Source organism: Agelaius phoeniceus, chromosome 22, assembly GCF_051311805.1.
Source record: "Agelaius phoeniceus isolate bAgePho1 chromosome 22, bAgePho1.hap1, whole genome shotgun sequence".
Lineage (NCBI taxonomy): Eukaryota > Metazoa > Chordata > Aves > Passeriformes > Icteridae > Agelaius > Agelaius phoeniceus.
The window spans coordinates 7,378,440-7,400,422 of NC_135286.1; the positions used below are offsets into that span (position 1 = coordinate 7,378,440).

Below are 21,983 nucleotides of genomic sequence, written 5' to 3' on the forward strand. Positions count from 1 at the left end.
GCGCCCCCAACCCTCCCCCCCCCCCTCCCCCCCCCCCCCCCCCCCCCCGCGCTTTCCCCCCTATTTCCCGCCATTGTGCCTGGGTACGCGCGGTGCCGCGTGACCGGGCGGGGGGAGCGCGAGGCGGCGGGCCCGGGCCATAGAGACGCGCGGCCGAGGGGGTGGGGTGGAGATGGTGGGATAGAGCGTCCCCCCGCCCTGCCGGCGGCCGCCCCGAGTCCGCCAGGGCCGCCCCGAGCCCGCCGGGCCCGGACAAAGCGCCGCCGCCTCCCGCCCCGCCCCGCCCCGCCTCGCCTGCAGCCCCGCCGCGGAGCCATGTCGGCTAGCAGCCTTCTGGAGCAGGTAGGAGTCCCCCCGCCGATACCGGGACGCCCCTGCTGGGCGAGGCCGCAGCTCTGGGCCTAACGGGTTGCGCCCCGGGCCGGGCGGCGGCTGCGGCCTCACTCCTCTCCCGTCGCATGGCCGGGCTCCATTGTGATGCGGCCGGGTCGGGCCTGTCCCCGCAGGGCTCGACCCTGCCGGGCCGGATCTCTCCCCTCCCCGGGCCGGGTCTGTCCCTGCCGGGCCTTGGCTTTCCCTGCTCTGACGGGTCTGTTTACCCACCCCAGATCTGTCCTCCCCTCTCTTGGCCGGGTCTGTTTGCCCTCCCCAGCTCTGTTCTCCCCTCACTGGGCCGGGTCTGTATCCTCACCCGAGCCGGGTCTGTTCCTCTGACTCACCGCTTTCCCTTTTTCTTTCCCCACTTCGCTGCTGGCGCGCCAGAGACCCAAGGGCCAAGGCAACAAAGGTGAGATCCCGGGGGGCCGGGCGGGCCTAGTTGGGAGAGGGAGGATCCCTCTGCCGGGAGGGAAATAAACCCCGCGACCAGGCCTGGCTGCTGGGCTGGGGATAGTTTGCAGGTGATGCCTGTGCGGTGGGAAAGTGTCTGTGTGCCGTGGGCTGAGCGTGGTGTGTTAGAATTGGCAGAAGTTTATTATATTCTAGGGTTTGGCTTTAAATGCTTTAAGCCCATAATAATGGGAGCTTATTGCCTAGGTCTTTCTAACTTTACACATCTCTTCTCAGTGCAAAACGGCTCTGTGCACCAGAAAGATGGGTTGAATGATGATGACTTTGAGCCCTACCTGAGTCCCCAGGCTCGCCCGGTGAGTACCTGTTGCAGGCAGGAGGACGAAGAGCAGCAAGGTTTCCTGCTGCTCCAGTGGAGGGAAGTTTGGCCTCCTTTATGTTCCCCATCTCCACTGATTGCATTTCGATGTTTGCCAGCTGCCTGAACTAATATTCTATCCTATATCTGCATTTCTGATGGTAGAAAACATTGACTGCCCTTAGATTGTGGTGGGTGAGGTAGGAAGGTTTTTAGCAACTTTTTGAGAACTTCCTGGAGTTGGTGTCCAGCTCTTTTTTTTCAACGTGACTGTCTCAAAGTCACAATTTCTGCTCTTTCAGTTTTAGTGTTGTGACTGTGTTGGTTTCTGGTTCTTTACACCAGAGAAATGTGCTGAGTTGGGTTGTGAAGTTGCTGCACAGCAGGCTACTGCACCTTTCAGAGCATCAGATCAACCTTCTTACCTCAACACCAAGTCAACTGATGATGCCTATCAGGGGGATTTCTCTGTTTTACACAAAAAAACCCCAAACCCAGAGCCCACATGCGATACAAATGTTGAGACTTTCTGAGAAGTTGAGCCAGACAGTTTTGGAGCTTTGTGACTAGATCCTGGAAGTCAAACTTGCAGCTACTTTTCCTCTTCACTTTCTCTTCGAGTAACACCACTGTTAACTGGTGTTTGTTTTCTGTAGTGAGCTGCAGGGGAGTGACACAGAACAGATGGAGTTCAGCTGATTAGATGTACAAGTGAGTACATAGATAAACATCTGTAATAGCACTGGAGCAGACAGGTTGTTCTCTTGCCTTCTCTTTCCAGTTGTGATCAGTAAATATAAGCTGTTCTGGTTTCCCCTTGCTGTATTTTTGCATATTTTTATTTTTCAGTACATTATTTTTCTCATGTAAATGTGATGCATGTTTTATTGGAACACATGAACAGGTTACTGTGGAACACATGAACAGGTTACTGTCTCAGTTAAATTTTCAGCAAGTGTTTTCCTAGTTTGTGCCAAAGATCTGAGGATAAGTATTCTTTGTCTGTCAGCTGTTCATAATCTTCAGAATTCAGCCTGTCCATCAAGACAACTCACTGCATTCAACCCCCTGAAAAGTTACAAGCCTAAATTTAGCCTTCATAGGGTGAGAGAACGTTATTGCTTTCTCAAGTCTTGAATAAAAGCAGTTGCTTTCCTAGTAGCTGTCGTTTAATGCTGGTTTTTTCCTTTCTCAGCTATCAACATCCCTAATTCCCAGCTTCTTTCTGAATATGGATGTTCTTCATACAAACTGCAGTTTTATTTAATTTCCCAAAGACAAAAAGGGTTACTGTAATTTTGAAGCAACACCGTATTTTATTCTCCTTTACATGTTTTGATGAAGTATTTCTGGATCTTTAATTTCTTTCAGTGTGTCTCAGGCTGTTAAAAATTCATTTTAAAAATAAGGAAGTGGTTGTATGTGCCCCAGGAGGCAGAAACTGAGCCAGAGAAGGTGAAACCACCAAGTTAACTTGGAGTAGAACCTTTGAGTTGAGTAAGACTTTTCCTTGTTGTGCTGTGTAGAATTCCAAAACCTCCAGAGCTCGGTCTGGAGGGAGGCAAAAATACATAGGTATCCAGGGGTAAACCTCTTTGGTGGAGATGGGAAAGGGAGTTAGAGAAACTGCTCTGAATAATTGAAGTAAATGAGTTTTGGAGTTGATTCCTGAGCTCTCCACACACCCGTGAGGGAACCATGTTGTAAAGTTTCACTGCTCCTTATTTTCCCCACCTGCTCTTTCAGGTATGACTGTTACTTTTCAGTTCCCAGGAGGTTACTGTGTATTTTAAAGCTCAGATACACAGTAAATGATTTTTAACCCTTTAAAATCCAAAGGCTCAACAGCACGGCTCACTAAGAGCCTTGGTCTGAGGTGAAGAGGAACGGTGAATTTGAGGAAATAACTGTGCGAAGAGTCTTAGTCATGGAGAGAATGAGTAGTTGGTATTGTTTTATTTGCATGGTAATCAGCAAGTGTGTCAGTTGTGTGAGGGCAGGGGAGCAGAGTGAGGTGCTGTGTTTGATAACAAAGCAGTGTTGAAGACGTTCAGGTGGACAACAGCAGTGACTGTGTCCCAAATCTGCTCTGAGCTGCCTGTGCTCAACTCTTGAACTACTCTGCTCTCTTACTACCTGTATGCAGGTGCTTAGTATTCTACAGGTCATAGCTTAATGTGCCCTGTGTTAGATATGTCAAAGTTGGACATAATTGACCAGTGGGAAAATATTTTGAGCTGGCAAGAAGAAAGATTTTTTTTTTTTTTTTTTTTTAATCTGACAGTGATGTGCTTTGAGTCGTCTTGTGGAGAGAGGCTGTGCCTCAGGATTAGGGATGGGCTGGCATGTTCCTGTTTCTTTAAAGCTGAGTTCAGGAGAGAAAATATTACTCTTATCATTGAGGCAATAAACTTATGAAGTGATTTTAGTGTCTCAAAATAGTAATAGGAAGTTTAAGTTTCATTTGTCTTACAAGTTAGTGTCAGTGTTGATGCTTTTGGACATATTGAGTCCTGGGTTTAGCAGGACTGAGTTCCTCAGTTAGTAAAACCCTGGATGAGAGTGAGTTTTTTTACTAATTTGCTTTTGGGAGACGTTTGTGAAATCAAAGGTTGAACAGAGCATCTTTTGAGTTTTCAGGCAGTACCACAGAAATCTTGTCTCTGAACACATGGTGTTAAATAATTCCTATTAATTTCTGTAAAGTTGGGGGTTTGTTAGCCCCAAACCTGTTGCTCTCCTGTAAGTGGAAGGTAGTGGCAAACCAGCTATTTCTGGAGAGTGCCACAGCCATCTTGAGAGACTCCCTGGATTTCAGCGTGACATAAAATCCTCTGGGAGCTGTGCTTCACACGTGAGTACGTGATTCAACGAAAAATGGAGCAGAGCCTGCTGCAAGCCAAGCTTTTAGCTGGGAACTGAATGCACCTTTGATCTCGTCTGTACTGGGCTGGTGTCTTAGGGGCTGGGCAGGCGAGGCTGCTGCTCACAGGTTCAAATTACTCAGGATGATGCCCATTAGCAGGACTGAAACCACTCCCCAGAGGGGACCTGGGTTTGAATGGGAAATGACAGATGTTTTTCATGTAAGCAAATCTTGGGGATGTCTGAGACTTCCCTAATTGTCAAATTAGGCATTTGTTTTTTGTAACCTAAAGGCTACTTGGATGTTAAAAGGGAGATCAAGTCATGGAGGCGGTGGTTTTTTTTTTTCTTCTCTGGATTTGAAACCTGCTTGTGCTGATGCTGTCACTGTGCTGCAAAAGGCTTCTGTTGATTACTTCCCATTTTCAGGTAATTTTCAGTGTGTACCCACAGCACTGGAGGAGTTTGTGTTTTGAGGAATAGGCCTTAAATCCCCGTTTGTTTGCAATTGCTTGGAATATTGTGAAGTGTGGAACTTTAAATTGTAGGAATAAATCTGTTTTCATGGCTAGTAAGTTTAAGGAAAGCAATCAGGGACACTTGTGATTTTCACTATGTGTTTCTTCTGGATCCTTTTCTTTCTTATTCCCCTTCTCTCTGCATTCTTTCCCCAGATCCTCCCTGGAACCCCCTAATATGGGTTAAGTATGTTACACAAGCAGGAAAAATCCTTGTTGGAGGTAGCTACTAGCAGAAGATGATATTTGGGTGCAAGATACTGGATTTATAGCCTGAGCAGGAGCTCCGGGGATTCCCAGTGTCCAGTGTATGTCAGGAACACCACACACTTCCCTCTTGGCATGAGAAGCTTTGTCTTTAACCTTTCTTAGCCTTTGTCTTTAACCTTTCTGGCAATGGAACAGATTTTAGAGCCCTTCTAACAAAGGAGGTGTTCAAGGCTGGGCCTATTTATCTGCCCAGTCCTAAAGTAGGAAGGAGTAGGGCATGGGTAAGTCTAAGGCGCCTTTACTCCTGGTCCCTTAAAATTGGTTCAACTCCTTCTAACAATTCAGTGCTTATGTTTTTGTGGTTTTCTTTCAGAATAATGCATACACTGCAATGTCTGATTCCTACTTACCAAGCTACTTCAGTCCCTCCATTGGATTCTCCTACTCCTTAGGTGAAGCTGCCTGGTCCACAGGGGGAGACCCCCCCATGCCCTACCTGACCTCATATGGACAGCTAAGCAATGGGGAGCCTCACTTCCTTCCCGATGCCATGTTCGGGCAGCCAGGGGCCCTTGGCAGCACTCCATTCCTTGGGCAGCACGGCTTTAACTTCTTTCCAAGTGGGATTGACTTTTCAGCTTGGGGGAATAACAATTCTCAGGGACAATCCACTCAAAGCTCTGGCTATAGCAGCAACTATGCCTATGCTCCCAGCTCACTGGGAGGGGCCATGATCGATGGGCAGTCAGCCTTTGCCAATGAGACCCTCAACAAGGCTCCTGGCATGAACACTATTGACCAGGGCATGGCAGCCCTCAAGCTGGGCAGCACGGATGTGGCGAGCAGCGTCCCGAAAGTCATCGGCTCAGCCGTGGGGAGCGGATCTATCACCAGTAACATTGTGACGTCCAACAGTTTGCCTCCCGCAACGATTACACCACCAAAGCCGACCTCATGGGCTGACATTGCCAGCAAACCTGCCAAGCAGCAGCCCAAGCTGAAGGCCAAGAATGGCATTGCAGGGCCAAGTCTTCCGCCACCTCCCATAAAACATAACATGGATATCGGAACTTGGGATAACAAAGGGCCAGTGGCAAAAGCCCCATCACAGACCTTGGTCCAGAATCTTGCTCAGCAGCCACCACAGGTGTCTCCACAGCCCCATGGCCAACAGATCAGTAGTAGCCCACCGGTTACCCAGACTCCAGGTGGGCAGCAGCCACAGGCACTGCCACCGCCAGCCCCACTGCCTGTGCCACCGGCACAGCCTACCCGCTGGGTCGCCCCTCGGAATCGTGGCAACGGCTTCGGCCAGAATGGAGTGGATGGTAACGGAGTGGGACAGGCTCAGGCCAGTTCTGGTTCTCCTTCTGAGCCACACCCAGTCTTGGAGAAGTTGAGATCTGTTAACAACTATAACCCCAAGGATTTTGACTGGAACCCAAAGCATGGGCGGGTTTTCATCATTAAGAGTTACTCTGAGGACGATATCCACCGTTCCATTAAATACAATATCTGGTGCAGTACGGAGCATGGCAACAAGAGACTGGATGCAGCCTATCGCTCCATGAATGGGAAGGGCCCCGTATACTTACTGTTCAGTGTCAACGGTAGTGGTCACTTCTGCGGCGTAGCAGAAATGAAATCTGCTGTGGACTATAACACCTGTGCAGGTGTGTGGTCCCAGGACAAATGGAAGGGACGTTTTGATGTCAGGTGGATTTTTGTGAAGGACGTTCCCAACAGCCAGCTGCGACACATCCGCCTAGAGAACAACGAGAATAAACCAGTGACCAACTCCAGGGACACTCAGGAGGTGCCTCTGGAAAAGGCTAAGCAGGTGTTGAAAATTATTGCCACCTACAAGCACACCACCTCCATCTTTGATGACTTCTCACACTATGAGAAACGCCAAGAGGAGGAGGAAAATGTTAAAAAGGTAACATGTTTGTGTGTCTTGTCTGAGTTCTGCAGGGCAAGAGGTGGTGGGCGCTGCCTTGCACTGGACAAACTCTGGGGTGTGGACTTGCGGATATTAGCCTGCCTTTTGGCTATCTGCCTCCTCATACCTGGAACCCACACCCAAATAGTAGCCTGACTTTGCGGGGAAGTGTGTCTAGAGAAGCCACCAAGGTGATTAGAGGGATTGAGTACCTCTCCTGTGAGGAAAGACTAAGAGAATTTGGATTGTTATGCCAGGAGAAGAGAAGGCTTTGGGGTGACCTAATTGTGATCTTCTAGTGCCTGATGGAAGCTCAGGAAAGACGAAGTGAGACTATTTACGAGGGCCTGCAGAGACAGGACAAGGGGGAATGGCTTTAAATTGAGAGAATATATTTTGATTGGATATTAGAAGAAAATTGCTCCCTGCGAGGGTGGTGAGGCCCTGGCACAGGTTGCCTAGAGAACCTGTGGCTGCCCCATCCCTGGAAGTGTCCAAGGCCAGGTTGGTTGGGGCTTGGAGCTGCCTGGTCTAGCAGAGGGTGTCCCTGCCCATGAGTTAGAATTAGATGATCTTTAACATCTCTTCCAATCAAAATTGTTCCATGATTCTATGAAATAGGTGCCAGCACTTGGCAGAGTGGGGTGAGAAGCCTTGCCCAGGCCCCGCCTGCGATTGACAGTGTGTTGGTAATGCTGAATCTCAGCCTTTGCCAAGTGCTGTGATGTAAACAAAATGTATTTCTGTGCCATTATCAGCTCCTGGATCAGAGCAGTTTGAAGCTGGAGACCAGCAAGGCATTTGGGAAGTTGTTAGAAACCAGAGCTGGGTCTTAGAATGGCTGCTAATCCACCCCCTGGCCACAGTGGGGTCAGCATGACAGATGTCTCCCTCCACTTGTAAAACCTCCAGGAACAGCAGTTCCTGTCCCTCCCCAGGCAATCTATCCCTCTCCTTAATTATCCTTCCTGTAAGGAGGCTTTGTCTAATGCCCAACCTAAATCTCCCTCGCTGCGATTGAAGTCCATGCCTGCTTGTCCTGTGGACGTGGTCGCTGTGCTCCTCCTTGCTCTCTTTGGGGCCATGGTGGGCTGTCACCTGCATGTTGCTGCCAGCAGTGTGGTACATGAGCTGAGCTCCCAACTTGCCTTGCAGCTGCTCTCAAATCTTCCTGTCATCATCTACTCCTTAACGATGCATTAATTGAAAATCCTGCCCCAAATTCAGGAGCCAGTGGGCTTTGAATCTTACTTGGGTTCAGCTGTAAAGTCACCAGGGGCTGTCCTTTCCCTCAATGTGGATTTGGCTTATGTTTGATCAAAACGATAATTATAAAAATTAGCATTAGCACAGCTGGCTGGGAGTTTGCCAAGTTTCCTGATGATCTCTTCAGTTTGAGCAATGGGGAATTTTCCCCCCAAGACTCTTCAGTTTGAGCAATGGGGAATTTTCTCCCCAAGACAGAATCAGGAGCTGCAGCTGCTCACTGTGACAGTGAATGCAGTTTAAATTTTTTTATATATATTTTACATGGAGCATCGTATACATTGTAATAATTAAGCACAAATGTGGTTACTTGCAGTGCTTAGTGAAAGTCTGTAAGGGAGGCATAATAAATGGCAAGATGTGAAGGTGTAAACTGGTGTTTTGTGAGGACCTGATTATTTTGTGTGATTTCACCTCCTAGAATTGTTTCACTTGTTGTCCAGCCTCTATCTTCCCTGTGAGGGTGGGGAGACTCTGGCACAGGTTGGCCCAGAGAAGCTGTGGCTGCCCCATCTGTGGATGTGTTCAAGACCAGGTTGGATGGAGTTGCCTGGTCTAGTGGAAGGTGTGCCTGCCCACAGCAAGGGGTGGAGCAGGATCATCTGTACTTTCCAACCTAAATCCTTATGGGATTCTGTGAAACCCTCCAGACCTGACTTCAGGGAGCAACAGTTAGCATTGTTAGAGAGTCAGACCTTGGCACAGTGGGAGAATGCAGGGGAAAGGGGAAAATGCTTCTTAAGGACAGGTTAGGGATGGATGGATGAAAAGACTTAATACTAGGTATGGGTAAGCAGAAGGAGGAGGAAAAGACAGAAGGCTGTGGGAAAAGCAGACAGAATGATGGGCTCTTCTGGAAGGCTGCTGCATTTGCTGTGTAAAGTCTGAAAATCAGGAATAAGGCTTAGCAGTTTTCTTAAAGCTGTAAACTATCTTTGTTCGTCTTCTCAGTTGCATTTTGAAGTCTCCTCCCCTTGCTTGCTTCTTGAGACATGCTGGTGTGGAGAGTCAAAAGCAGCAGCGATAGTCTGAGTGCCAGTGCTGCCTTTCTGAACCATGTTCTAGTGGATGCAGCAGTAGTTGATTAGGAAAGCACTCTTTCTCTGCAAAGGAACTTAGTTATAGGTTAGTTATAGGTATTTGAAATTCACAGAGGAGAAGGGAGCTGTGTAAACACAGTTGGTGTTTGCTCTTTGCTATTTACTCATCCTGTGTTTCATGCTCAGGCCTGTGTAACATCCCGCACGGAGGAGGTGACTCTCTGGGCCTTGGTCATTCTTACAGCAACAGTTTCACCTCCTCAGTCATTCACTGACACAGCCTGGAGTGTCAGTGTTCAAGGTTTCTGTAACTTCTCTTTCATGGTTTCATTGAGGAATAGTTATTTTTGGTGGAGGAGGGTTTTCTTTTTTCTTGGAGTGATTCCTACCATGGGACTAGAGGTGCCAAAAAGCCCAAACCATGCTCTGTCTTCTTGAAGCATCTCAAGTAATCACCTGAATTTAAAAAAATATATGAGGAACCAAAACTGAAGCACTGGAAAGTTAAAACCCTGGTCTGGCAGTAGCTCCCTGCCTGCTTTTTGTGCTGGGAAAATTCCATTGCTCCCAGCTCTTTTATTTCTCCTACAGTGTGAGATGTTGATGCTCTGCAGTTGGATTCTTTGAAGCTTAAATGTTTCAAGGTTTGGCTTGCTTCAAACTTATCCTGAGCTGCAGTTGTTTCATTCAGCTGCAGCTTGCCCAACTCTTTGTCTCATTTGCAGTTTGATTGTGGCTTGCTGCCTGAGCAGATGGATGATCACTTGTGAAAGTCTGGATACTCTTGATTATTCTTTTATACTTCTCATTCTTAGTCACTTCTTCAGAATCCCCTAAAGCAGGTCCAAGAAATTATATGAAAAATGTATAGTGTTTATGCTGTTTCCATTGTCCAGTGAAGGGAGAGGGGTGGGTAGCTAGTTTAGTGTTGAAAACACTGAAATAATCCTCTTTCTTTTCCTGTTGTCTGTGCCCATCCTGTTCCTCTAAAGCTAATCCCCATTCCTTTTCCATGTGTTGCTTTGTTCTACTAATCCATTTTTTAAAAGGTTTGAATATTCTCCTGACCCACAATGGTGGAGCCAACTCGCAGTGCAATCCTGTCCAGAGCAGTCTTGAAACCCAGAATAGCTGCTTTTGTGGTAGAGCTTGTCACTGACTTCTTCCATGTAAGAATTATTTTATCTTTGCTTTAAACAATCAAAACAACAACACAATCCCTGCCCCGTGGTCATGCACTTGGATTTCTAGGAATGCTGCGTTGACCTTGTAGTAAAGGTCTCCCATAATGATCTGCTCGGTGTGAAAGGTTGACAGCTTGTGTTTTGTGGAAATGCAATCAGTGGAAAACTCCAAGGGAAGTTTATTTGGATTCTTTCTGCCCACCCAGGCTTGAGATATTTGGCTACTCACAGGTTCCAGGGATTTTAGGAAGGCTATCATGAAAAGCAGTGCTGTGTAGAGTGTTTAGCGGTCAGATTTGCAGCTGGGAAGAGACACTGTCCACTGGGACTTCGAGTGTTGAGTCAAGCTGAGCTGTGCAGAACGGAGAGAGCTTTGGTGGGGTTTGTCATGATGAGGATCAGCCTCAAAACACAGAGGTCGGATTGGCCAGATTGGATCTGTTATTTCTGGAATTGTGCTGCTTTGTGCCTCAGCTGATGCTGTCTGCTGGTTAAGGGAGTATTAATACTGGCAAGTGTCACTGCCTCCTTGGAACATGTGATTTAAGGGAAAACTGAGGGGTGTTGTATGAGCCTGTTTGAAATGGGCAGGCTATTTTACAGTCACTGGAATACATGAATGCTTTCTGATGGATTTTACAAAGCTCTTTTTTACTTCTTCCCAATTTGTAATTTCAGAGGGGAGGAGGGAGAATATTCCCTATAGGGTGGACCAGCACTCTTTTCTCCTGCCGTTAGAGTTGTCCTGGAGAATGCTGCATTTGCTTTGGCTTTACTATGTTCCACAGGACAGTATTTCTGACTTGAAGATTCAATTCCTGGATATTCCATATCAAGGCAAAGCCAACTGTTCTCTGTGGCAGCAAGGGAACATTCCTTCCACTCACACAGTTCCTTTCATTTGGTGATCCCAGGGCTATTTGCTGTTTTCTGCTCCAGATTGTGGCCATAGTGAAATTAATTGATTGATACACCAAGACAGAATTTCTGCTATGCTGTTCAGCAATGCATATGGTTTCAGTTTATGTCCAGGCTGTTTAAATCCTGTAGGTCTGTGTCCATGCTTGTATATTTGCCCAGGAGTGGAGGAAACAAACCATCCTGCTTATTCCAGTGGCTTGGCGCTGGCTGTTTGTAAGGAATATTTTGTGCTTACGATATTTTTAAGCCAGCCCTTAACAGCACTCACAGATTTTTGCTCATGTTCTAGCTATGTCTAAAGAAAGGAGAAAACTGGAGGGAAGACTTAAATCTGTCTGATGCTCTAATCTGTGTTTTCTGCTGTGAGGCAGGGGAGCTGTGTTTCCTCATCCCTAAAACAGGAGCAGCTGGGGGGCTAGGAGCCCTTTCACTGCAATTGAAGTGGAATCAGAGCAGTGGAAGGGCAAACCACTTGCACTGGCCTTGTAGTCCTGTCTCTCACTACTAGTGTTGTGTTAGAAGTCTTTAAAATGATATTTTAATGTAATGTTAATATTATAAAATAGTATTTAAAGTTGACTTGTTGATGTTAGTTTAAGGGCCTGTTGAGATGTACTGTTTAAATTTTTCAATTGTTTTATCCCTGTCCATGGCAGAGGATTGGAACTAGAAGATTTATAAGGTCCTTTCCAACCCAGGCCATTCTAGGGTTCAAGGACTGGGATTGGTGTTGGGCCAGACAGAGTGCAGGCCATCTGCTGTGGGGTTTCTCACCTCTTAGAGATATGGCCTCAACCATGGGGAGTTTATTCCACACCCTGTTCTTGTGAACTTGTTCCCAACCTACTTCTTGCCCTCTCGGTGTGGGCAAAGCTTCATGTCCCCCCACTCCAGATTATCTTGGCTGCATGATTTCAGCTCTGAGCTGTAGAATACCCTGAACTAACTAACTTATAAATATGTTAATTGAATTGATTATGAACACATGAATGACTTCAAATTAATGTTTTAAAACTTATAAAAACCTTTTTTTTTCCCTTCAGCAGATGAATTAAGATGGAGGAATGACCTTAAACTGAAATAGGATAGATTCAGATTAGATATTGAGGAGAAATTAATTTCTGTAAGGGTGTTGAGGTCCTGGCAGGGGTTGCCCAGAGAAGCTGTGGCTCCCCCTGGATCCCTGGAAGCATCCAAGGCCAGGCTGGACAGGGCTTGGAGCTGGCTGGTCTAGTGGAAGGTGTCCCTGTCCATGGCAGGGAGTGGAATGGGATGGGCTTTCAGGTCCCTTCCAACCCAAACCAGCCTGTGGTTTTGTGATAAATTGTGCGTGTATGGCTGGCAAATTCCCTAGAAGCACTGTGGAGGGCTTGGAATGCAGAAGGGAGTGTGTAAGCTGTCAGCAGCAGGGGTTGCTTTGGTTTTCTTCCTCTTATTTTTTCCTCCAAGAGTTCTGGATAACTTGCTGGCACCTTGGTTAAGAGCAACTTACACAGGTATGTGTTTCAGGTTATTTTATTAACATCTGCTTCCCCAGAAAAAGTTCTAATCTTCCAAGCAAGACTCTTTGCTGTCTGTTTCGTTCAGGGAAACCCCAGCGCGTGGTCTGGTTCAGTTCCCTGGATTTTTCCCTAATGCAGAAGTACAGTGGGTCACAAGACATTGCTTGAAAGCCGATTAGGATCCCAAGAAAACCCTTGAAGTGCATTGTTCTGTGAGCAGTTGATCAAGAACAGCTCCATGCACAGTGTTCCTTCCTTGTTCTTATTGAAACTGTAATTCTGCACCAGCTTTTTGCCTGAAAGAAACTGTTTTCTTTTTTTCTGTTTCAGGTTCATGAAGCTCCTTGTTTTGTGTTGTGGTCACTCTCACTACAATTAGTCCTCTCATTTTCCTGCATGTTCTGGTTTGTACCCGGTAGTAATTGTGCTGTCTTACGGCTTTGTGAGTTAATAATTAGTTCCTTAGTGGTACAAACCACTGGAGGCTTGTCAGCCAGAGCAGTGCCAGCACAGCAGTTCCTAGGGAAGTCCCTGTTAAACAAGGATGGTCATTGCCCAAATTGATGGCTAGGTTAGAAGTTATTCGTAACTCCTTCAGTGACTAGTCCCCAGTATGAGCCTTTTTAATTGACATATAACAGTGTGTTTGAGTAGTTAATAATGAACCATTTGGGGTTTGTGCAAGAACTTGGAAATTTCTGGTTCTGTATAATTAGAATTTTTTTTCTTAGAAGTACAATGCTGAGCTGCTTTTTTGTGTGGTTAACTGCAGAGCTATTGTAATGTAATCCCAGTTTGGAAGATTTAGATAAAATCTACCTAAAAGGCTTGTATTTTGTTTCTAATCTTGGGGGGAAAGGAAACCACACTCTTTGGTTTCCTTCTTTGTATCTATGCACAGTGAGGAAGGGCTCTGCTCTCTCCATCTCAGCTCTGTTATTTGTGGTACCGTCTGTAAAATACCTTCAGAGAATTTCCAAATTCCAAATCATCATTGCAAAATAAAGTTAATCGAGAAGTCTTGATCATCAGCCTTTTGGCTGTTTCAGCCTGATTTGGAGTTCAGCTGATTCCAGAGCCATGTTCTTGATACACTTAAAGGAGGGAAAAAAAAAGGTGAAATACAAAACTGTTCCAGTGAATGTGGCTTTATGTTCCCTTTCAAGTGGCTGTAAAATGACGGGACATGCTATAGGGAGTGTTGGTTCTTCTACCTGAGCTTGTGAATTCACTCTTCCTGGCTCACAGAAGCAGGCAAATAGATCTCCTCTTGTCCCCTCACAATACAGAATATTCTCAATACAGAATATTGTGGTGTCTTTTTCTTAGCACCTTTTCTTAGCGGTGATAGCATGAAGTGTCTCTGCTGTCTTGGGATGGAGGTGGTGTTTAAGCCTCAAATACCAGGACAGCTGCAGTTGGTCAGATCCAAGTCTGTGTAAGTGTGTCTCCTGTGGCTGCAGGAGCTGCATGTCTGCTGGGCACAGAGGGAGACATTGCTTGGGTATCCCTGCTCTTTCCACTTAAAGTCCTGTGTCCAGCTGGCAATAACAGTTGAGAGCAAACACCTGTGAGGACAGTACAGGCACATATTCATCTCTGAAGGTTTTCTTTCCCTTGAACAATATGTTGGCTTTGGAATTTACATTACCCCGAGGATGTATCTTTGTCTTTCTCAAATAATGACTTTTCTGTCCATGATCTCAATGAACTCCTTGAGCATCCACAGGATCTACAGTGCTTCAGCTAATTTATGTGTTGTGTGGGGAAATGTGTCCTTTTGATTTGCTTTGAGTTTACCTCATGATTCTCCCTTTTTCTTGTGTGAGAAAAGATGGTGAGCAATTATTTCACTCTCTTCTGTGCCTACTCTGCCTTTCCAGTCATCTGTCTTCCAGGCCAGAGAGTTAAAGCACAGATGCAGATGGAAATGCAGATGGAAATGCTTCTGTCCCTTGCTCATCCCTGGTTTTCTGTGACACTTTTTCAGTTCTGCTTCATGCCTGTGGAGGTGGAGATGAGCAAAGCTACACTCTGCTCAGGATAAATCCTGTCTGGGTTTGTATAACATTTGTTCAGGGTGACATTTGCTTTTCTTCAGGTTAGTCAGTTTTCTGGCATTACAGATCATGTTTCTGATGGTTAATGGTCAGTTTGGAATCTGTATTCTTAGGATTAGGGCAGGGATTTTATGCATGTGTATTGTTTAATTTTTCTCAACCAGGTAGACCAAGTGTACCTGTAAAGTTCCACAGCTTTTTCTCACAAAGTTGTCCACTTAGTCAACTGCTGTTTTTATTACTCTGAATAGCTTAATATCATCAGTAAACTTGGTCAGTCCTCTTTCTAGATGTTTTATGAGTATGTGGAGCCACAAATTCCACTGAAGCTCTGTGGGTTTTCTGTCCTTGACATTACACCTGCATGGTGTGACAGAGGGCACTGCCAAGGCTTTAACTCTAAAGCAGTGACGATTTTGAAACATTAAAGTGGAGTTCCTTCCTTTTCTGAAGAGTTTTGTGGCACTTGTGGTAAGACTTCTTGCCTGAGCGATCACTTAAGGTAACCAAAGTAATGAAATGCATTTCCCTTGTAGTGATGGGGAAGAATAAAAATCTCCCTGGTTGTTGAAGACCAGGAGAGTTTTCTTTCTTCCTAATGACTGGAAAGGACTTGTGTTATTTTTTTTTGTGCTCCAAAGTCAGCCAGTCCAGTTCCAGGCTGTGTTGTGAGCCAAGCTGTCCTTCCATGGAATGCCACTGGGAATCCTCCCAGCTTGCTCTGTCTCCTTTGCTCTAAATACTCATGCATGTTCTCAGCTTTTCAAAATTCTGTTTCCTGCCCCATGGGACAAGAGTTCCTATGTGAAAGTAATTAGAAATGTTTATGGGAATTGGGCTGCTTTATTCAGGCAATTAAATGTGATGTTTAAGAGGAGGTTTGTTCTTTGCAATTGATTGAGTCAGTTTTAAAAGGTGCCTGGAAAGATTGTGGGAACAGCAGTGTGCCTGAGGATATCCAATAGCACAGACCACCTTGTGTAAACCCTCCTGTAGAGGAAAAGCCTTGGCTGTCTTCATGCCCTTCTTGTCCCAGGCTGGCTGTTCTGACATGGAAATTAGGTGTCCAAGGCCATGTCTCTTCTTGGCTCCTGCTTGTTCACTGATATGAGTTTGTTCTGTTTAGAGTTGTGTGGATATATGGGTTTGCTGTGTTGGATTTTGATCTGTAGAACAAAAGGCCTGTCCTGCTGTGACAAAGAATCACTTTTATTTGCCTCATTTCCTGTCTTCCTTGGTGGTGAGCCCCATTAAGTGAATGGGAAGTAGGATGAAGGTGTCAGGCTATAAGCAGATCACTACATGATTTTTATCCCCTTTTCTAGACAAGGATGTAGCTTTGGTAACCCTGATGGCTTTCTAATGCTGACAACTGGAAAAATCATGTTTGGTTTGAAAGTACTGGGACTTGAGACTGCTTGTGGAGCATAATATACAAGTGATACATCATCCATCATTTGTGCTGTGTCTTCCTTGAGCAGATCCTGCTGGGAGGGCCATGGGCTGCAGTAAGTCATGATTTCTGAGGCAGTGATCTAAGATGTCTGCCTTGGAGACATGGGCACATGGAAGTCCTGCTGGGTTGTTTGGCTGGGATTGCATCGAACAGCGAAGTGCAGCATCACAGGCTGAGCGGGGCTGTTGAGGTGCTTGATGTGTGTGTGTGTGTGTGTCGGTGTGTACCAAGGCCAGAGTTTGATTACAGGCTCTCCAGGGGTTGGTCATGGGCCACAAGGCTGCCAGAGCTCCAGAAGCATTTGGACAATGCTCTCTAACATGGGGTGGGATTGGTGCTGTGTCCTGTTCAGGGCCAGGAGCTGGACTTGATGATCCTTGTGGGTCCAAGTCAGGATTTTCTGATTGGGTGTCTTAGCATTTTGGGGAATGGTACTGGGAGTTCCATTGCTCCAATGAAGGAATTGCCTGCTGTTTCCTCTATGGGCGGCACTGGGTGAGTGATGCCTTTTGCTTGGAGGACTTTCTCAGGTAAAACTGAGACTGTGCCTGGCCTGGCCTGGCCTGCCCAAGGCAGGCCTGCAGCTCAGGCAGGTCCCAACAAACTAGAGTTTGTAAGCTGCACAGCTGGGAGCTGTGCCCTGGCTTCTTCTCCATGTCCTCCTTTGGCTTAGTCTGGCTATTTCCCTATCTGTGGTGTGGCAATAAAATCTTTACCTTTGCTGGGAGTGTTGATGCTGAACCTTGGTTGTCAATCAAGGTCAGAGCCTCTGAATAGATGGGCAATGTTGTCTCTCCCCTTGTCATTTTGTCAGGTGCAAACATTTGATCCTTTTGTTGTTGGCTCCCCTGCAGTGTAAATATATAAGGTGATCTCATATTGCTCAGTTGCTGTTATCAGGACCTGGCTTGTGGCATGGCTGCAGCCCTTGGGGACAGTAGTGACAGGACTGAAGTTGCTTTGAGTGGTGTGATCAGAGAGAGCTCCTGTTTGCACACTTGCCTTGTGTGAGCTTTGTGTCAGCACAGGATTTGAGCCATGGCACAAATCAGCCATTTCCATAACATGCTGCTCTTGCCCTTCCTGAGGGGTTTGATGGATGGGGATGAGTCTGAGCAGGTGTCTTTCTTGTTTCTTCCCATATGGATCAATAAGATATGACCCAAGTTTAATGAAAGTGCAGCCAAAGGACATAAAACACTTCCTGATGGAATCCCTTTGCTTTCCAGAGATCGTATCCCAGAGCAAAGCCCAGTCTGCGTGCGCAGATGCTGCTTTGTCTTCCGGGGCTGTCGCGTAGCTGGGTGGGCTGTGACACACTGTTAATAGCCTGTGGATTTGGACAAGGATGAGCCAGGAAGGACAAACGTTTGCAATGTGGTTGAGCTTTGCTGTGTATTCTGGTAGATTTGGCTGGTGGTTGAATGATCACTGTAATGCTCCTGAGGACAAGATGTCTTGAATCTCTCTGCTCTACTCAGATGACACCTTACATGCAGTGCTGCATCCAGCTCTGGGGATTCCAGCATCAGAAGGAAGTGGAGCTGCTCGAGAAAGTCCAGACTAGGCCACAGAGATGCTCCGAGAGCTGGAGCCAGGCTGGGAGAGCTGCAGGTGTTCACTTGGAGATGAGAAGGCTCCAGGGGGACCTTAGAGGCCCTTCTAATGCCCAAAGAGGCTCCAAGACAGCTGAAGAGGGACTTTGGACAAGGAATGGAGGGACAGAACACAGGGAATGGCTTCTCACTGCCAGGTGGGATATTGGGAAGGGATTGTTCCCTGGGAGTGTGGTGAGGCTCTGGCACAGGGTGCTTAGAGAAACTGTGGCTGCCCCATCCCCAGAATTGTATAAGGCCAGGTTGGACAGGGCCTGGAAGAACCTGGTCTAGTGGAAAGTGTGCCTGCCCATGGCAAGATGAGATTTCAGCTCTCTTCTAGCCCAAACCAGTTAGGTTCTGTGGTTTTGGATCAGGGATCCACCTCCTTTCATATTCAGCCACCTTTCCTCCATTCCCCTCTGGCTTGCTCCTTGAGGCAGGCTCTTGACTGAAGGGGAATGGGGACCTTTTGGGGACCCCATCCCCCAGTCCTGGTTTACAGCAGGTCTGAAGTGAAGATGTTCACTTTGGCCCCCTCTCTAGCTTGGTGACATGGGGGGACATCTGCTCTAGGCTCTGTTCTGACACATCGGTATTTAAGGGGAGGATTTTCCCTGGGGTTGGCTCCTTATTAGCTGCATGCAGGCCTTGGGAGCAGCATCATCTTCTCAGCAGGAAGAGGTGATTGATTGGAGTCCAGCTGCTCAGCTAACACGGTGATGTGTACAGCAGGAACCTTGGCCACTGTCCCAGCCCAGGACACTGGCCCTGGAGATGCACAGGGCATGATTGAACATGGCAGCCAGCTTATCCCATGTCTGCATTTGGGAAGTGGTTACATTAGCTCAGGCAGTTGCAGCTGCTTCCAAAGGGATGTGTGACATTGCCATCTGTCCCTGTGTAACATAACATGCTAGCTGCTGAACCAGGAACAGGGCTTGGCACCTTCCTTTGGATTTGTGGCTCTCCCTGCAGTGCTTCTTGTGCTCTGTGTTCAGGCCTGGCTCTGCTTCCCAATCTAGTAGTTGGATTTTGCTGTGCTGTTGTGGTGTTTTGGCAATGAAAGCACCTGCAACCGACTTGGGCAGAATTACAGGAAAAGGGGAATTTAATTGACTTACTTGGGTAACTGTTCTTGATGAGAACATGTGCCTTCGTCTGATCCCTGTCCCCAGAAGACAGCAGAGGATCATGCTGGCCTTGCTCTGCATCCTACAGAGGAATGGGAAGTAAAGCCTCTTTGCGTCTGTGGCTGAGGCTAAAGCCAGTGGTGTTCTAAGCTGGAGACCAGACCTCTGTTTTTGGGAAGGTTTCTAAGGATAGATGGCTGCACATGCTGTTGTCCCAGGATTGAAGCTGTTTGGGGATGGGGTCTCCCTGGATTCAGCAGTGGCAAAGGATGGGGTTTCCTGTAGCAGCCTGTGTGCTTGTGGCAGCGGTTGCGTGAGCTGCCAAGATGGGAAGGTGCCCCCCCATCAGCAGGTTAGCATGGGACCGTGGGAAGAAGGCAGGGGACTCTGTTGCTGCCCTTATTTCAGGTGATACGACTCCAGGCAGAGAGGGACATGCAGGGAAACGTCCTCAGCTGAACCAAAGTACTAGGTTCAGAGCCCTGACAGCATCTCCTCTCTGAGTGAAGAGGGAAAACCTGCTGTACCTGTGGGTACCTGCTGCAGGTACGGCTTTGCTGTGGAAGTGGGATGGACTTGGCACCTCTTGGACTAGATAGGTGGTGATGGGCTCACTCCACAGGAGCTGGAGCCCTGCAGTGCATGTCATGCCTAAACTACAGGGACCTGACTGTCTTCAGGGAAGAGGCAGAGCCAGGGAGAAGCATCAGCTCAGGGCCCTCTGGCTGCTGACAGGTTTCATTTTTGAGGTGGTGTCTTATGATCTGGGAATGACACTTCAAACACCTCATAACCCTTTGAGGAAGCCTGGACCTGCTTCTGTGAGAGCTTCTCCATTAAACCCAAACAGAACTCTGAAGAGATGGGCATGGAGTGCTGAGAACAGTAAAGTGGGTGGCAGCCTTTGGTGTCTAGGTGTATTTGGTGCTGTGCTGCCTCTTTGTTCTGGTGCAAGTGTTTGGACAGGGTGTTTCTACAGTGCTGGAGGAAAACCCAGGGTGATAGCAGTCAGTGGGAAATTCCTGTGAAGTTCTTGTTTTTCAAGTGAGATACCATCAAGTTGTGACAGGGGTATTGGAGAGATTTTCTGCTGGGGGGCTGGGACTGTTTCAGTCCCTGCAGATCAAGGCTGATGTCAATGCTCCTTGGGTTTGAGCTCCAGCCTACTTTGATGCCTACGTGGGAGTTCAGGTGGTATTTTTTCATAGAATCATGGAATGGTTTGGGTTGGAAGGGAACTTAAAGACCATCTCATTCCAATGCAGATATACCTTCTTCTAGACCAGGCTGCTCCAAGCCCTGTCCAACCTGACCTTGGACACTTAAAAGCATGAGGCAGCCACAGCTTCTCTGGGCACCCTGTGCCAGGGTCTCACCACCCTCACAGGGAAGAATTTCTTCCCAAGATCTCACCTAACCCTTCCCTCAGGCGGTGGGAAGCCATTCCTCCTTGCCCTGTCCCTCCAGGCTCTTGTCCAAAGTTCCTCTCCAGCTCTCTTGGAGCCCCATGAGGCACCAGAAAGGGCCTCAGAGGTCTCCCTGGATGAACACCCCCAGCCTATCTCCAGAGCAGAGGGGCTCCAGTCCTCAGAGTGTTTCTGTGGTCTCCTCTGGAGTTCCTCCAGCAGTTCCACATCCTTCTGATGTTGGAATCCCCAGAGCTGGATGCAGCTCTGCAGGTGGTGAATCACCTGAGATAAAAAAAGGAGAATAAGGAGCTGTTTGACCTCAGCAGCGTCACATCTCTGCAGTGACTGGATGCAGTAGCAGCACTTCTTTTGACAAGAACAATGCTCTTTTCCTGGCTTTGCTGGGACAGGGTCCATGGGAGAACCATGTCTTGGAATGCTGATGTGTAACAGTGGTGAATAAAACTGCTCTCAGTTAATATGATCTCTCACTTTTTTTGCAGGAACGCCAAGGCCGTGTCAAGTAAAAGGCCATTCCTCCAGCACAGATTGCTGCAGAGATTGCATCCCAGCTGTCTTTCAGAGAGAGAAAGGAGCAAGAGTATCCCAGAAAGAATTAGGACTTTTTTTTCTTAATTCCTTTGACTTCAAAAAGACTTTTACAAACTTCCAATTAAAAAAAAAAGTATTGGAATATCACAAGACATAGGACTAAAAAAACCAAAAACAACTACAAAAAAATCCCTTCTAGGTAGCGTAGAGGTAAAACCTGTCCCATTTCTTTTGGCTTTGGTTGTGATTTCAGAGCATACACTTTGTTTTTGTCTTTTTACTATGGTTTTTGGATTTTCAAGTCCATAAGTGGCATATGCCTTTTTTTTTTTGTCTAATTTTTAAATCTCATTGTTCCTCCTCTTTCCACCCTGTTGGGCCTCCTTCCCTGGTTATGATATTTGCACTTGGAGCACTGAATTATAGCATCCACCATGCAAAGTGGAGTAACTTTATTTTTTTTTTCTTTCCCCGGACCAGAAGAGGAGGAATTCTGTGAGGAAGTTGGGGTTTTGGCCTAAGAAGAATTGAACAGAAAATTGTCCAAGAGGTTATGTCTTAAAGGTGGTTCATTTTTCTCTGACCCTTTGTTACTCAAAAGTCAAGTACTAGGAGTCCTAAGAAATGTTCTGTTCTTGTGCATTATATAGATTTAAAGATTAGGTCTGGATGAATTTGATTTTTTGAAAGCTGAGAACAATGGTAAAAACTTGTCTTGTTTACAGGAAAATGAATTTTGGACAATAAAAAGCCCAAAACAAACAAACCAAGGAAGAAATATTGTAAAATGTGTAGTGACTATGTTTCAGTTTCTTGTTAAGCCAATGAGGACTGGGTGTTGCCTTTCTTTTCACCATTAATCACTTCTCATTAATAAATGTGAGATCTTGTTGAGCATCACTGTTGTCTCCTGCTCCCTTCCCCTTGCTGTCAGCTCCTCAACTATTGGAAAAATACCTTAAAAAAAGGAGTGGAGAGGTGTTTTCTCCTTGAGTTTGAAGTAGAGTGCTCTCACTGTGGCATCCTGGGGCTGTTCAAGCCCTTTGGGATTGTTGTGGCTCTATAGTGTCGCCTGCCTCTGAATGTGAGGGGCAGTGCCCACCTGGCCTTGCTCCCAGGATTCCTTCCCATGTCATGGGTAAGTTGGGGACAATCCAAGCTCCTTCCAGGAGTGGGAAATGCA

The 21,983-nt window shown here is 46.9% G+C and overlaps 1 protein-coding gene across 1 annotated transcript; it reads left to right on the forward strand.

Annotated features, from left to right (window-relative positions):
• Positions 1-40: 40 nt before the first annotated feature.
• Positions 41-21,700, forward strand: YTHDF2 (YTH N6-methyladenosine RNA binding protein F2). The gene is made up of 5 exons (XM_054648173.2): positions 41-342; positions 763-787; positions 1,066-1,145; positions 5,114-6,679; positions 20,752-21,700. Exons 1-5 carry the CDS (start codon positions 316-318, stop codon positions 20,773-20,775), a joined length of 1,722 nt encoding a protein of 573 aa, XP_054504148.1. The 5' UTR covers positions 41-315; the 3' UTR covers positions 20,776-21,700.
• Positions 21,701-21,983: the final 283 nt, after the last annotated feature.

Excerpts from the sequence above, each read along its gene's own strand:
- YTHDF2 (XM_054648173.2), top strand. The coding sequence starts at position 316 with ATGTCGGCTAGCAGCCTTCTGGAGCAG. Across the intron at positions 788-1,065 it reads CAAGGGCCAAGGCAACAAAG|TGCAAAACGGCTCTGTGCAC; the intron begins GTGAGATCCCGG and ends ATCTCTTCTCAG. Across the intron at positions 6,680-20,751 it reads AGGAGGAAAATGTTAAAAAG|GAACGCCAAGGCCGTGTCAA; the intron begins GTAACATGTTTG and ends CTTTTTTTGCAG.